Source organism: Jaculus jaculus, chromosome 1 (assembly GCF_020740685.1).
Source record: "Jaculus jaculus isolate mJacJac1 chromosome 1, mJacJac1.mat.Y.cur, whole genome shotgun sequence".
Classification (NCBI taxonomy): domain Eukaryota; kingdom Metazoa; phylum Chordata; class Mammalia; order Rodentia; family Dipodidae; genus Jaculus; species Jaculus jaculus.
In genome coordinates this window covers 52,783,575-52,800,169 of record NC_059102.1, presented here as the reverse complement: position 1 = coordinate 52,800,169, position 16,595 = coordinate 52,783,575, and the positions used below count along the sequence as shown (strand labels likewise).

The following is a 16,595-nucleotide window of genomic DNA, read 5'->3' as shown; positions in this document are numbered from 1 at the left end:
GCTGACCTGAAATTATAGTCTCATTGTAGCCTTGAATTCATGGTAATCCTCCTACTTCTGCCTCCCAAGTGCTGGGATTAAAGGCATGCACCACCATACCTAGCCTAAAAAAAGTATTTAGAATTTTATTTAGGCTTCAGTTATATCAAGATAATGGATTATTATCTTCTATTTCCCCCTCTTTCATACAGTTTCATCAAATACTCAGTTTATCATATTAATTTTTAAAAATGAAAAACTAATTTAAGAATAGTACCTGAAGTAAGCTAGGCATGTGACACATACTTCTAATCCCAATACTCCCGGAAGCTGAGGATTTTAGGATTTTAAATAACAAATCTAGTCTGGGCTCTAGATAGAAAGTTCTAGGCCAGCTTGGGCTATGAGACCCTGTTTCAAGAGAAAACAAAACCAAACAAATAAATTTTTAAAAGACCTAATATCTGAAGAAGTAAACATAAACAATTTGTACTTATACATATTATCATTGTGGCATTCATATATTGGAGAAAAAGGGAATAAGCAGTGTCCCCTTTGGGACAGGTAGTAGAATCTTTAAACAAGCAGGGCCTTAAATCACAAGTACAGAAGGAGTAATTTGCAAGTGAGTGTTGGTTGCATTATGTGAGTGCCCACTTGCCTTTCTTCCTAGGCCTGTGTGTTCTGTATAAGCAAAACAATGTACCGTCTATCAGTTGCTCTTCCTGAGCACTACATGTGTAGCGTAGTATCCCTCATGATGCCATTATGCCGCTCGCATTCTATAGGCTAATGGCTTTGGAGCCATGGGACCTAGCAGATGAGAAACAGCACCTTCATTTTGTTGTAAACTGGGCCTTAAAAGCAATTTTGTATGGAAAAACATCCCAACCCTTTCTCACAAGGTACTGTAGCAGACCTAACACTGTGACTGATTCTTTAGTAGACCATTTTATTATTGCATAAAACCTGCTGCTTCTGAGTAATGATGTTCATGATAAGACCAGTGAATTTCATAAACTCATTCACTTCTTTTGCTATAGAATGAATTAAGTATAATGTGGTGCAGCAACTGACTCATCCAGTAGAATCAAAGATCAATTTATTACCAGTAGAAGCATGGAAAGGAGGGAGGGCAGCTCCACATTCAGGAATGGGCTTGTTCATGTGAGGGATTATTTGGTTCTTCCCCAAGATGAAATTGGACCAACACACTCAGCTATTTGATGGCTGAATAGTTCTGTAGTATTTGGTGCCATATTGAGTTTTTGGCATTGGTTTCTGCTACTGATAAAATAGTTATTCATTGATTGATACTGGATTTTGGGATACTAGAACATCTTTAATGAGAAGAGTCCATGCTTTTGAGTCTGTGCATGATCTCAAGCCTTTGCTACCGTGACCCCTTAGTTTATATGAGATGGCCAAGAGAAAAGGCTGATTAATACACAGTGTTTTGCCATTGCATGTATGCTTCCAGTATCTCATCTCATAATACTAACCAGAGCCTTGCTGTCTTCAAACCCAACCAGACTATAGCCACTCCCAGATTCACATTGTGCCTGTTTCTTAGTGGAAATGCACATTGGCTTTTCACTTTGGAGGACATACCCTACTTGCTGCAGCACATTGGATCCACAGAAATGTTCCTAAGGTAGTAGGCTCCCAAAATTTTCATGTGTTTTTATTTTTCACTCTACCATGCGTGTATCTTCATAAGGCATCTGGGACACCTGGTATTTCCTGCTCACCAAGTTCCATCAGCATAGAATGGACCAGTTTGTAATCACATGGGATGATGAGATCATCAGAATCCCCACTTTCTAAATTATGGCATAGGGTTGAAGAAACTTGAGGCTAGACGGTGGAAGTGTGAGATGATCTCTATAAGGTGAAAGCAAATGCTTCTGTTTGTATATACTTACTGAAACGAAGGGACAAAAGCATTTACCAGAACAATGACTATATTGCCAGAAACACATCTGGAAAGAGTAGCTATAATTGAAGCTTCCAAATGCAGACTTTGCAAGCTTAGGTTGCATTCTAGACTTGACTGATGCATGGGGTGCTATATAAGGCTACATAGGACTTCACACCAGTACTTCTCTGTGGTCTTTGATTCTTAAATTCTTCCTAACTTTCTCTTATGCTATTTAATGACTATCTTTCTTGTGTTGCTTTTGCTCTTGAAACTAGGTGAAATGCACTATCTAATAGTAAATAATACAACTGCTATTGTGTTAAGACACATTGAAATTTGAATCCCCCCTCTACATTTTTTTTTTTTTTTTTTTTTTTGGTTTTTCGAGGTAGGGTCTCACTCTAGCCCACGCTGACCTGGAATTCATTACGGAGTCTCAGGGTAGTCTTGAACTCACAGCAATCCTCCTACCTCTGCCTCCCGAGTGCTGGGATTAAAGGCGTGCACCACCACGCCCGGCCCCCCTCTACATTTTTATTTATTAATTTAGTGGTTTCATTTATAAATATAGAAGGTTAATTTAGACACAAACCTATTTTAAATGGCTTACAAAATAGTTCCATCCAAAGTTATTTGCATCTTTGACATTATTGTTTTTGTGATCAAACCTGTGTTTTGAGTCATGTAATAGTTTCTCAGAGCATGTCATCTTCCTTCCAGCCATCCTTAGCTGTGATTCAGCATTTTCTGAATCTCTATCAAATGTTATTGCTAGAAACTTTATCCAGAAGTTCAAACTGTTGCACAGGAGTAGTAGAGTTTTTTCATTTGTACTGAGGATAAATATTTATAATAATTTTAATATATTCACTTATGCTTTGCCTTTAATTTTGAGAAATATATGCTATTAGGTACTTGAATAGAATATGAAGTAAAAGTAATAGAAAATTGTATGTGTGATAAGCTTTCTTTTTACAAACTTAAAAATATTTTATTTATTTGAGAGAGAGAGATTGGGTGCACCAGGACCTCTAGCCACTACAAACTCCAGACGCATGTGCCACCTTGTGCATCTGGCTTTATGTGGTTACTGTGGAATCAAACCTGGGTCCTTTGGCTTTGCTGGCAAATGCCTTAACAGCTAAGCCGTCTCTCTAGCCCTGTGATAAAATTTTAATGATCTCTTATACATGTGATTTTTATTTTCAGACTTGTCAATTCTTCACAGTGAATATACTTCATTTTTATAATTTGAAAAAAAATTAAAGTTTTAGTCAATAATTTTAGAATAGCTTCACATTAAAAATTTATAGCACACCATATTAACAGATTATAGTAATACAATCACAGAACTTGGTGGAAATGTCAAATGAGTTTCTAGAATGCATGATTAGGTAACATGGAATGTAAAAAGCATGGTAGGATGGTAGACAGAAAAGGGAATTTTGTTTTTCAGCCAGCCAAGACAAGTTTGTGTGTAGGCATTTTGGTAAAAATAGTTGTCTGGTGACAGATGAGTGGATACTGGAAATTTAGGGCTCGGCTATATTTATAAAAAATAGTAGTCATGTCTTCACTCAAGCAGTCTACAACCTACTTGGGGAATTTTATCAGGTTGAGAAGGTAAGGTGAAACCAAAGTGAGATGCATTAATTCCATAAGAATAATGCTCAAAGGACTGGAGAGATGGCGTAACACTTAAGGTGCTTTCCTGCAAAGCCAGAGGATCTTGGTTCGATTCCCCAGGACCCACTTAAGCCAGATACATAAGATGGTGCATGCGTCTGGAGTTCATTTGCAGTGGCTGGAGGCCCTGGCACACCCATTCATATTCTCTCTGTCTCAATCACTCTCTCACGTAAAGAATAATGCCAAAAGAAAAAAGGAATAATAAGGATGTATATATTAGGGGCCATTTTAGAAGTAGAATATTGAGAGTTGATGAATGGGTTGACATTTAGATGTTCATTAGGGAGATACATACATGAATTAAAATATTATAGTTTATCAAAGTGAGCTTTCCCAGCATTTAGAAAAATTGGTTGGTTCATTTGAATGTCAGGATTATCCTTAGTCAAAGGATTGTTTTAATAAATACTTGTTATATGAGTGAATTGTTCACTAATGTGTTAATATAATTACTTATTGAATTTTTACTGTAGGACATGATTCTAAGTGCTTTATATAAATTAATGTTACTTAATCATCTCCAAAATCTAGGAAGCTGGGTACTATTTTTAGCTCTATTCTATACCTGAGGCAATGGAGGCATCTAAAGGAACTTGCCCAAGGTGAAGCTAATGTTCAAACCAAGGAAGTTTATCTCTCGTTTCCTAGACACCATGATAGATTGTATTCCTCTCTGCTTCTTTCCAAACTCCAAAATAACACCAATAATTACAGGTATCTTCTGTTCTTGTAGCTATTAATTTTAAGTGTTTATTTCTTTTAAATACAATTCCATGCTGTTTTCACAATGTTTTGTATGGAGTGCTTGTAATTTCTTAGTTTCATAGTAATTCAATGTCTAATTTTGTCAGATATAGAAAATCTATGTTTAATCTCAAGTGTTAATTTTGTCTCAGGCATCAATGTAATGATGCCCTTTTGACCCTTACAGATATTACTAACATTGTATGTTAACTTAAAGAAATATATTTATTTATTTCAAAGAGAGAGAATGGGTGTGCCAGGGCTTCCAACCACTGCAGATGAACTCCAGACAAATGTGCCACCTTATGCATCTGGCTTACATGGGTCCTGGGGAATGGAACCTGGGTCCTTTGGTTTTGCAGGCAAGCATCTCAACTGCTAAGCTATCTCTCCAGCCCTGTCTCAGAATCTTAAGTGATCCAATAGTTATTTTATAAAAATAACTTTTAATAAAGTGATGAAATAACTTTAAAAAAAGAAAACCAAATTTATATTAATTTAGATAAAGGCACAAGTATACCTTAAGTACAGTTTGGATTCATTTAATATCCTGAAACAAAATAACAACCATTTTTTCAGACATATGTGACACATTGTGCATCTGGCTTTACATAGGTACTGAGGAATTGAACCTGGCTTGCAGGCTTTGCAAGCAAGTGCCTTTAACCACTGAATCATCTCCCCAGCCCCAACATTTATAAATAAATTAGAGATAATTGGATTTTTCATGTATTTAATAAGTCCCTTTAAGTTTGCCAATTATAGTTTCTTGAAGTTTTGCTCTTTTCTTTCCCTCCCTCCCTCTTCCTGCTACTTTTCTCTGACCCTCCCTCTACTTATTTAATTCATTTTTTATGTATTTTATTTATTTATTTGTGAGAGAGGGGGGAAAAAAGCCAGATAGAGAATAGTATGCCGGAGCCTCCAGCCACTGCAAACAAACTCCAGACACTTGTGCCTCCTTGTGCATCTGCTTACGTGGGTCCTGGGGAATCAAACCTGGGTCTTTTGGCTTTGCAGACGAGCACCTTAACAGCTACACCATCTCTTCAGCCCTATTTATTTATTTTTGTGCTACCAAGAATGGAGCCTCAAACCTCATGTATTCTTGGCACACATTGATCAGTGGATAACATACCCACCTTTTAAAAAAATGTTTTTAAAAATTCTATTTATTTGCAAATAGAGAGAGAATGGGTGCACCAGGGCTTCTAGCTTCTGCAAAGGAACTCCTGATTCATGTGCCACCTTATACATCTGACTTTATGTGGACACTGGGGAATTGAATTCTGGTCATTACCCTTACTGCTGAGCTATTTTTCCAGCCCCATCTCTACCTTTTTTTTTTTTTTTTTTTTAACTTCCTAGTGTTTATTTTGAGATAGGGTCTCAAAGTTATTTAGGCTGGCTTAGATCTCATTCTGTAGCCCAAGCAGGCTTTGAGTTTTCAGTCCTCTGTTTTAGCCTCTTGAGTAGCAGGAATTCTTTTTTTTTTTTTTATATATATTATTTATTTGAGAGCGACAGACACAGAGAGAAAGACAGATAGAGGGAGAGAGAGAGAATGGGCGCGCCAGGGCTTCCAGCCTCTGCTAAGGAATTCCAGACGCGTGCGCCCCCCTGTGCATCTGGCTAACGTGGGACCTGGGGAACCGAGCCTCGAACTGGGGTCCTTAGGCTTCACAGGCAAGCGCCCAACCGCTAAGCCATCTCTCCAGCCCTTTTTTTAAAATTATTTTATTTTATTTATTTGAGAGCGACAGGCAAGGAGAAAGAGTCAGAGAGAGAGAGAATGGGTATGCCAGGACTCGCAGGCAGTGCATATGAACTCCAGACGTGTGCAACCCCTTGTACATCTGGCTAATGTGGGTCCTGGGGAATCCAGCCTCCAAGTGGGGTCCTTAGGCTTCACAGGCAAGCACTTAATTGCTAAGCCATTTTTTTCAAGGTAGGGTCTCACTCTAGCCCACACTGACCTGGAATTCACTATGTAGTCTCAGGGTGACCTTGAACTCATGGCGATCCTCCTACCTTTGTCTCCTGAATGCTGGGATTAAAGGTGTGCACCACCACGCCTGGCTCAGGGAATTTTTTTTTTTTTCTATCTTTTTAACAACAAGATCTGTGCCTCAAGTAAATAATACTGAGTCTCTTGAAATCATCTCTGTTCACTTTAACCTTAGAATCACTCATATCTCTCAATTTGTGTGGGACTCTAGGCATACAACTGGCCATTCTATTTTGTTTTATTTATTATTATTATTTTGGTTTTTCGAGGTAGGGTCTCACTGTAGCTCAGGCTGACCTGGAATTCACTGTGGAGTCTCAGGGTGGCCTCGAACTCAGAGCAGTCCTCTGACCTCTACCTCCCGAGTGCTGGGATTAGAGGCTGGTCATTCTATTTTGGTCTGAAATAAACCTTTGTATGAATTTTCAGTTTCCTGTATATTGCTTTAAGGATAATTATCCCTCTTCATTTGCCCTTTCACATGACATACTGATCTGGTAATGTGAATTGTATTTGAAGAGAATTGCTATCAAATACCATTTCTTGCCTTACAGAAAGGAATAAAATACTTGACATTCATGATTTAATTCTTCTTTTGACAGGTATGTTGAGTCGATGGGATGATAGTCAGAGATTTTTGTCTGACCACCCCTACCTTGTATGTGAAGAAACTGCTAAATATCTCCTTTTATGGTGTTTCCACCTAGAAGCCGAGCAGGTATTGCGTGAGTCTTGAGTTTTGGGGAACCTTAGTGGACTTGTGGTTTATTTATTTATTGGTTTTTCAAGGTAGGGTCTCACTCTAGCCCAGGCTGACCTGGAATTCACTATATAGTCTCAGGGTGGCCTTGAACTCAGTGATCCTCCTACCTCTGCCTCCTGAGTACTGGGATTAAAGGTGTGCACCACCATGTCTGGCTGGAATTCTGGTTTATTTTATTTGTATTTTTTTTACATTATTTCCTTTAAATGAAAGTAAGATTACAAAATTTTCATTTCATGAAAGTGTTATTACAAGTTGTTATTTTTTTGTTGCTTATTTGTTTTTAGACCTCCTTAAGTTTTTTGTTTTGATTAGCATATGGACACTTTCTCAGTGTGCTGCCTCCTAATCTTTTATTCCCTTACATTCTAATCGGTTTTTTCTTTGTTTACTAACTAGAAAGTTATGTTTTCAAATTCCAATAGTAATCACAGTACAAGTACTTCTCATAATCTTAATTTATTTACTTTCAGAAAGGAGCTTTAATGGAACAGATAGCACATCAAGCTGTTGTAATGCAATTTATTATGGAAATGGCTAAAAACTGTAATGTGGACCCAAGAGGGTGTTTTCGTCTATTTTTCCAGAAAGCCAAAGTAAGTAGTTATTTTGTATTGTTAAATGGGAAGTTTAGTTGAGATCTCTTTGTTCTGTACATATCAAGAGAAGCTTTCTAACCAGAATGCTGTTAAACGCTATAGGTTTTCTAGTAAAAAGAAGTTGGTAGAATAGTGTACTGTAGTGTAAGTACTTATAGAGTGCATGTGTATTTGTCATACATACATATAATCTATATATTAGTATAGCATAAATAAACCAGTAATTACAAGGATTTATAGTATAGTATAGTGCTGTGGGTTTCATGTTAATTGAGACTTAAAGGAGCTATTAACAAGCTGGGTAGACTGGACCACATGTATAAATGAAGCCTCATTCAAATGAATGTGGATATTCAGAAAACTTGGAGTGTTTCATCATGTATGTGTCAGTAAATATTGAGTGCCCACTACTAATGGAAAGCAAATGTATTTTGGATGCTGAGGATAAACTGTTGAGCAAAATAAGTACACAGTGCTCTGTGTATAGATCTCACAGTTTAATGAGTAATCAAACTTTTATACTGAAAAAGTAGGACACACAGTTGGGAGGCTGGACCTGAAAGATTATGAGCTGAAGGATAGCATGGACCAAATAGTGAAACACTGGAGTAGGGAGGAGAGAGATGAACTTTTGGTCTAAGAAAATTCCTATGCTTTAAGTTAAATAAAAAAATCAAATGATTCCTTTTATATAAATTTAATGTTGGCCCTGTTAAAGTAAATAGGCATGTATAGAAAGAAATACTGCCATTTCTGAGCTGGAGAGATGACTCAGCAGTTAAGGTGCTCCCTTGCAAAGCCTACAGTCCTGGGTTCGATTTTCCCAGTACCAACACAAAAGCCACATACACAAGGTAACACATGCATCTGGAGTTCATTTGCAGTGGCTATAGGCCCTTGTACACCCATTATGTCTTTTTCTCTCTCAAACAAATAAATAAAATATTTAAAAAATAAAAAGAGCCGGGCGTGGTGGCGCATGCCTTTAATCCCAGCACTCGGGAGGCAGAGGTAGGAGGATCGCCATGAGTTCAAGGCCACCCTGAGACTATAGAGTTAATTCTAGGTCAGCCTGGACCAGAGTGAGACCCTACCTCAAAAAACCAAAAAAAATAAAATAAAATAAATAAAAAATAAAAAGAAATACTGCCATTTTAGAGTAAACTAGATTAGTAATAATGTAAAGGTCACCCAAGAGAAAGAGGAATAAGAGCTAAATTCAAGAAGAGACACTAGTTGGAAAGGAGTCCAGTAGAAGTAGAAGGTAAGGAAGACAAAAGAAAGTAATGGGAAATTATGCTCAAAACAAAGTATGTGCGCTGAAGAGATGGTTCAGAGTTTAAGGCACTTGCTTGCAAAGCCAAAGAACATTGGCATCAAGAAGTTAAGCAAGTGACCCATAGGTTCCTTAATAAAATATAGTCCCTCTCCATCAAAACCTCTAGGCCTACAATCAGTAAAGACAGCAGTGTACTGCTTAACTTTCAGTAAGATTACTTTGGAAATGAATGTTAGCATCCTGTCTGTCCATATAAGATCTATATATTTACTCAAATGTAAACAAGGAAATTATTCTTAAATTTATAAAGATAGGATGTCTGCCTAGAATATCTGCAGTGTAAATTGAATCTAAACAGGTCAGAGGCTTACTAGTTAGGTAACAATGCTTTCTCCCAGTTGATCGTGAGGTGAAAGGCTTTAAGAATGTCCCTTCAGCTGGGCATGGTGGTGCACACCTTTAATCCCAGCATTCAGGAGGCAAAAGTAGGAGGATTGCCAAGAGTTCGAGGCCACCCAGAGACTACATACTAAATTCCAGGTCAGCCTGAGCCAGAGTGAGACCCTACCTTGAAAAAAAAAAAAAGTAACTGAGAGGTTAGTTTCTTATTTTTTTGTGGTACTGGAGATTGAGCCTAGGGTCTTACGCATGCTAAGCACATTCTCTGTCAATCAGGTATATCCCTCTTTTTCTTTATTTTTATTTTTGGTTTTTTAAGGTAGGGTCTTGCTCTCTAGCCCAGGCTGACCTGGAATTCACTATATAATCTCAGGGTGACCTTGAACTCACAGTGATCCTCCTATCTCAGCCTTCTGAGAAACTGGGAGACCTACACCACTCGGCTCAGCCCTACTTTTCATAATGATATATAAGAAGAGGTGGTTTCTTCTTATTATTGTGCTGAAGCAGAAAAAAATGGAAGTAACCAATTATTTTTTAAACTTTTTGTGGATACCCTCCATACATAAAATACACCATGATCATAATCTCCTGCCACCACCTTCCCTTTTCCTCCCCCCCATTCTCCCTGTAATGAATCCCTTCCTTATATGTAGTCCCTGCTATATTTTGCTGTAGTAACCAATTATTCATATTCCTATTTAAAAAATAGTTTTCATAAATCTAATAGGAGAATGTATTTTGACTCTTTTTTTTTCCTTCCTCCACCCAAGCTCCATTGGGTGTTTTTTTTTTTTTTAAGAATTTATTATGTGGTTTAGAAGTTTTGAAAAATATATTTGTTTTTTATATTCTAGGCAGAGGAAGAAGGTTATTTTGAAGCATTCAAAAATGAACTTGAAGCTTTCAAGTCAAGAGTAAGACTGTATTCTCAATCACAAAGTTTTCAGCCTCTGACAGTTCAGAATCATGTTCCCCATTCTGGAGTTGGAGCTATAGGTTCATTAGAATCCTTACCACAGGTAAACTGGGCAAGTCAGTATTTATTGCATGTGCTAGTACTTATGCATGACTTTTAAATATTCTTACCTCAAAAATTAACCGTTAGTTCTGTTTCCTACACTGTTTTGTCATTGAGTCTCTTCTAACTCTTTATGTATTTAGCACTGCTAAATCCCATCTCTTAATCTGGTAAAGATTAATGGTACATAAACATTTTTTGCTTGTTTGAAGTAGGGTTTCACTCTAGTCCAAGCTGACCTGGAATTCTCTATGTAATCTCAGGGTAGCCTTGAACTCATGGTGATCTTCCTACCTCTGCCTCCCAAGTGCTGGGATTAAAAGCATGCACCCAGCCATAGGTCATGTCACCTGTTGATCATCTCAGTTATAAAACTGTTAAGGTGTCTCCTGAGAAGCATCTCATTCTGAGTATGAATTTGTAGGATGAATTAAAGTCAGTGCATACAAAGGAGTGGTAACTAAGGTGATCTGTTACATGGCTTTACTTGGTATCTAGTTTAGTCATACCTAGTACATATTATGTAGCCACCAATACCATAGTAGTATTGGCAGCAGGTTGAGCCTCTTCCAAGTCTGCTATATCAAGGTAAAGCCATGGCACCCTGAAAACAGCTGGGGCAAAAAGAAAAGATGCTAGCCTAGCTGATTCTGCTTAGAATTAGAATCTTCCTTTTTTAAAAATATTTTTATTTATTTGAGGAGAGAGACCAAGAAGAGACAGAGGGAAAGAGAATGGGTGTGCCAGGTCATCCGGCTGCTGCAAATGAACTCCAGATGAATGTGCCACCTTGTGTACCTGGCTTTACATGGATCCTGGGGAATTGAACTCAGGTCTTTAGGCTTTGCAGGCAAGCGCCTTAAGTGCTGAGCCATCCCGCCAGCCCAAATTGCAATCTTATTATTAAATATTTCCTGCATGTCTTGAGAGTAGAGGCATCATTTTAATAGAGCCTAGTCATCTCATTTCTAGCCTCCAAAATTTTAAGACCATCCATAGCCAGTTTATTCTTTTGCTTACATTGAAAGAGTTTGAAAGTGTCATTCAGAACACAATATGAGAAGAGCTTATCTTTAAGCCTCATAAAATAATCAATTCAACCAAAATCATTATTTTCAAGGATTGAAATATATTCTACTTCTGATTTTTAAATAATTAGTAGTACTTCTTTTAATTGGACATGCCAGGAATAATCCTGCTAAAGATTTCCTACAGACCTACTTCTGTGTGTGTGATGTGTTAAGGAATATGAGTTCATGCATACCATGTGGATGTCAGGGGCAAATTTCAGGTCAGTCATTGCCTTGCCTCCTCAGTTGAGGTAGTTTTTCTCTCTGGATTTTATTATGCTGTTGTCCACCTTATATCTTGCCACCAGCATACTGACATTAGAAAAGCCTACCTTGGCATCTGGCTTTTTAATGTGGGATCTAGGAAGATCAGAGGATTGAACTCAGAACTCAGGTTTGAATGATGAGAGCTGTATTCACTGAGCTGTCCTCCAAGCCCTACAGATTACTTTGTAATATTACTTAATGCAGTAATGATTTTATTGCCAGTTCCACCTAAAATTAAAGTCACCTCACACATACAGAGAGAAAAGAGATTTAAAGGATATCATTGATTTTTTTTTAACATAAGGAGGAAAATGTACACATTAAAATATTATAGGCAACCTGTATTATCAAGAAGTTCCCTCTGGTTTGAGGGAAATACATTGTTATGTATATCAAGTAACAGCTGATATTATCTGCTAGGCATTCATTATCATTTGGAGAAGGTAGACTATGATCATATAATTCTATTTTTTTAACTTTTTATTGACAACCTCCATACATATAAACAATATACCGTGATCATAATCCCCTCCCACCACTTTCCATTTCCCCCTTCCATATTCCTCCTTCACTGAATCCCTTCTTTTCAACTAGTCTCTCTCCTATGTTGTTGCCATCATTTTTCCCCCTCCTATTATGCAGGTTTTGTGTAGGTAGCATCAGTCACTGTGAAGTCATGAGTACCATGACAACTTTGTATCTGGAAGACAGTATTGCCAAGTGCTCTTCCTCTTCTTTTGGCTCTTATATTTTTCACCACCTCTTCCATAGTGGTTCCTGAGCCTTGGAGGGTGTATAGTTAATGTCTCACTTAGTGGTTAATACACCATTCTCATTTCTTCTCAGCACTTTGGTGAGTTCTGAGCCACCCCAGTGGTCACCACCATCTGAAAAGATAATCTTCTCTAACCAAAAGTGAGAGTATCATTAATATATGGGCATAAATGTAAGTATTTAGAGGGCAGTTTGGTGGGCATAATATATCCGCTGAGCCAGATAGCAGTAGTAGTTCCTCCCTAGGGTTTATGCATAGGATTTTGATTAGGTTTACAGTACTAGCAATGAATTTCCTCCCAAGGAGAGGCCTCCATTCCAATCATAAAGCAGTTGATTTCCCACATAACAGACATGCTACTATTGTACTAGTTGGCATGTTTGGCCAAGTTGTGAAGCTTTCAGGGTCCACTGCTAGTTCAGACCATGACAGCTAGTCAACAGGGAGGAGTCTTCCAGCTCAGCTTTTACTTGATTTCTCAGTGTCCTACAGCCCAAGCATGTACTGTCTTTAGCATTCGGGTCTTACCATATAGTTTTGGTGGGCAACCAAGAACCTTGGCTGTAGGCTGTAATGTTTTGGGGGCATCAGGGAGCCTCCCTGACCAACTTGCTTTAAGGTATAATACCCTTAAATTTTCTTATAACAATCTATGGCTTCTAGGCACAGGATTATCTATCCCACAGGGTACTTCTGCCCAGACTTTCTCTATTTTAAGCATACGTATTATTTGTCTAGGGAGGAAGTAGGTTTCCATATGGCTTATTCATAGCGTCTTTAATTTTGACTAGCCCTCCTCTCCTGACCTCTCTTAGACCTTTTGTCCCTCTGCTTACATATCTACTATACCTTCCCCTTAACCCCTCCCCTTTCTTCCTCCCTCATGGCCCCTTTCTAGCTTCCTGGTCTCTTTTCTATTTTATTGCATGTGTGTGTGATGTGCTTTGGTGTGTGTATGAGTGTTTAGGGCGAGCACAAACATGTGTGGGCATATGTGTGTGTGAGCCAGAGGTTGCCATTGGTTTTCTGCCTCTTGCTCTCCACCTTATTAAGACAGGATTCTCTCTGACCCTGGGACTTACCAACCTGACTAGACTTGCTAGCCAATGAGTCCCAGGGGTTCCCTGTCTCCACCTCCCAGCACTGAGATTATAGGCATTCCACCAAACCTGGCATTTTACTTGGACTCTAGGGATTCAACCCCAGTCCTCATACTTACTTGCATGGTGTATATATACTCTACCCGCTGAGCCATCTTCTAGCTCTGGGTTCTTGAGACTATCTGGTCTAACAAATCAGTTGTTCCTTACCGTATGAGTATTTGAGTATCCTGGTCTCATCTTCTTGGGGAGGGAAGGGCTTGAAAATATTCCTAGTAGATACACAAGATTATCAGCTAGTTGAGGGAAACAGGATAGGAGAATCCACCTGAGGGACCAAGTCAGCAGTTTCAAGGAAATCTGAAAGTAAATCTTACCATAACAACAGTATACCATTTCTTTTTGTTGTTTTTTGTTTCTTCGAGGTAGGGTCTCATTCAAGTTCAGGCTGACCTGGAATTCTATGTAGTCTCAGGGTGGCCTCCAACTCACAACAATCCTCCTGCCTCTGCCTCCTGAGTGCTGGGATTAAAGGTGTGTGCCACCATGCCCGGCCCATTTCTTGGGTGGGGGGACAGACAAAGAGGCAGATAGAGAGAATGGGTGCACCAGGACGTCCAGCCACAGCAAACAAACTCTAGACACATGTTCCACCTTGTGCATCTGGCTTACATGGATCCTGGGGAAATCAAACCTGGGTCCTTTGGCTTTGCAGACATGTACTTTAACTGCTAAGCCATCTCTCCAACCCTAGTACACCATGTCTTATGTCAGTTTACAGGTCACATAGCACTTTCATATATAACAATCCTCTCAAAAATGCTATGGTTAATTCTCGTTCATTTTTAAAGAGAAATTTCAAAATATTAATTTATTTAATCACACTTCTGCCTAGCTTGTGGCTTGTACAGTAAAAAATGGCTAGTGCCTATAGTCCTAGCACTTGAGAAGCTGAAGCTGAAGTAGCTTTCTGCGTGGTGTGAGTTTGAGGCTGACCTATGCTGCAGAGGGAGGCCTGACTTGAGGGGCGAGGTAAAGTTAAGTTTGGAATTTTGAGGGGAGGGCTTTTTGGTTTTTTGAGATAGGGTCTCACTCTAGCTCAGGCTGACCTGAAATTCACTATGTGGTCTCAGGGTGGCCTCAAACTCACTGGGATCTCTCCTACCTCTGTCTCCCGAGTGGTGGGGTTAAAGGTATGCACCACCACATCTGGCTAGGTTGTGATTTTTTTGATTTTTGTTTTTTCGGGGTAGGGTCTCACTCTGGCCCAGGCTGACCTGGAGTCTCAGGGTGGCCTTGAACTCGCGACAATCCTCCTACCTCTGCCTCCTGAGTACTGGGATTAAAGACGTGTGCCACCCTGCCTTGCTAGGTTTGGATTTTTAAAATCCCCACCTTTGGCTGATAGCCCAAACTGGGCTTCATATCATTAACCTCCTGCCTCAACTAGTTGAGTACTGGAATTACAGATATGAGACATTATACCTGACTTAACAAAATATCGTACTTTATTAGGACTAAAACAAAACAAAACAAAACAAAAGCCTCTGCTTCCCTGTGAGGTAGGGCAGTTTAAACAGGGATGTCAATCCTTTTGACATTGTTACCTACAAATGTACTGAGCTTCATTCCTAGGTCTTCTGGGATTCATGTGGCCCATGGGTTATATACCCCTGATTGAAGACATTTCCTTGAGCTAAGTGTGGTAGCAAAGCCCCATAATCCCAGCACTCAGTAGGCTGAGGCAGGAGAATCCCAAGTTGAAGGCCAACTTGGGCTGTATATATATCACATTTGGACTATATTTACTAGATAAAAATGAGTGAAGCTAGGTTCTGTAGTAATGCAAGTATAAGTAGCTGTCAGATATTCAAAAGAACTAACTAGACAACTGCTTAGGAAAGAATTTTAAAATCTTGGGTTACTTACATCCTTACCTGTGGTACTTGAACAAGTAATTGTTTTACATTTCCATTTATTGAACTGTGTTTTATATTATCTCCTCCCAGGTGAGAAATGGACCATGTGTTCTGTTTGAAGAATAAAACCTGAACTGTTTTATTTTATTAGCATTTAAAAATGTGGGACCAAGGGCCTCCAAAGAGGAATGAGATTTTTTTTTTTTAATTTTTATTTATTTATTTATTTGAGAGAGACAGACACAGAGAGAAAGACAGATAGAGGAGAGAGAGAGAATGGGTGCGCCAGGGCTTCAGCCTCTGCAAACGAACTCCAGACGCGTGCGCCCCCTTGTGCATCTGGCTAACGTGGGACCTGGGGAACCGAGCCTCGAACCGGGGTCCTTAGGCTTCACAGGCAAGCGCTTAACCGCTAAGCCATCTCTCCAGCCCTAGATTTTTTTTTTTAAATATTTATTTAAGAGAGAGAAAGAGGCAGATAGAGAATTGGATGTACCAAGGCCTCTAGCTATTGCAAACGAACTCCAGATGCATGTGCCACCACATGCATCTGGCTATTCATGGGTACAGGGAATCAAACCTAGGTCTTCAAGCTTTGCAGGCAAGTGCTTTAACTGCTGAACCATCTCACCAGCTCCAGAATTATCTTTTTTGAAAAATGTTTCATTATTGAATATTTTTTATTTGAGAGAGTAACAAAGAGGCTGACAGAGAAAAAGAATGAGGATGGGTGCACCAGGGCCTCCTGCTGCCACAAATGAACTGTAGATGCTTGTGCCACTTTTTGAATTTGGCTTTACATGAGTACTGGGTAATCAAACCCGGCTGTCAGGCTTTGCAAACAAGGGCCTTTAACTATGAGACTATCTCTCCAGGCCAAGATACTTTTATCCAAGTTAATTTTGCTTAGTGATATCTCTTTTGGTTAAGTAATAACATCCTATTGTATTTTTTGAGTTTCACCCCATGCCAGTTCCAAAATATATCTTCTTTCTTACTCTCCTATATTACAGAGAAATAGAGATTGTGAAACTCAGTATTATAGTGCTAGCACAAAACTGG

General features: G+C 38.9%; 1 protein-coding gene across 3 annotated transcripts in view; it reads left to right on the top strand.

The window, feature by feature from the left end:
* The window catches only part of Cdc37l1 (cell division cycle 37 like 1), a 36,911-nt gene that overhangs the window by 19,665 nt on the left and 651 nt on the right, over positions 1-16,595 (top strand). For 2 of the 3 annotated variants that reach the window (XM_004653169.2, XM_045140336.1), the window contains exons 4-6: positions 6,944-7,059; positions 7,578-7,700; positions 10,239-10,403. In XM_004653169.2, the coding sequence (XP_004653226.2) occupies positions 6,944-7,059; positions 7,578-7,700; positions 10,239-10,403 (404 nt within the window). The remainder of the gene's footprint in view (positions 1-6,943; positions 7,060-7,577; positions 7,701-10,238; positions 10,404-16,595) is intronic. The other variant, XM_045140341.1, reaches the window with a different exon arrangement.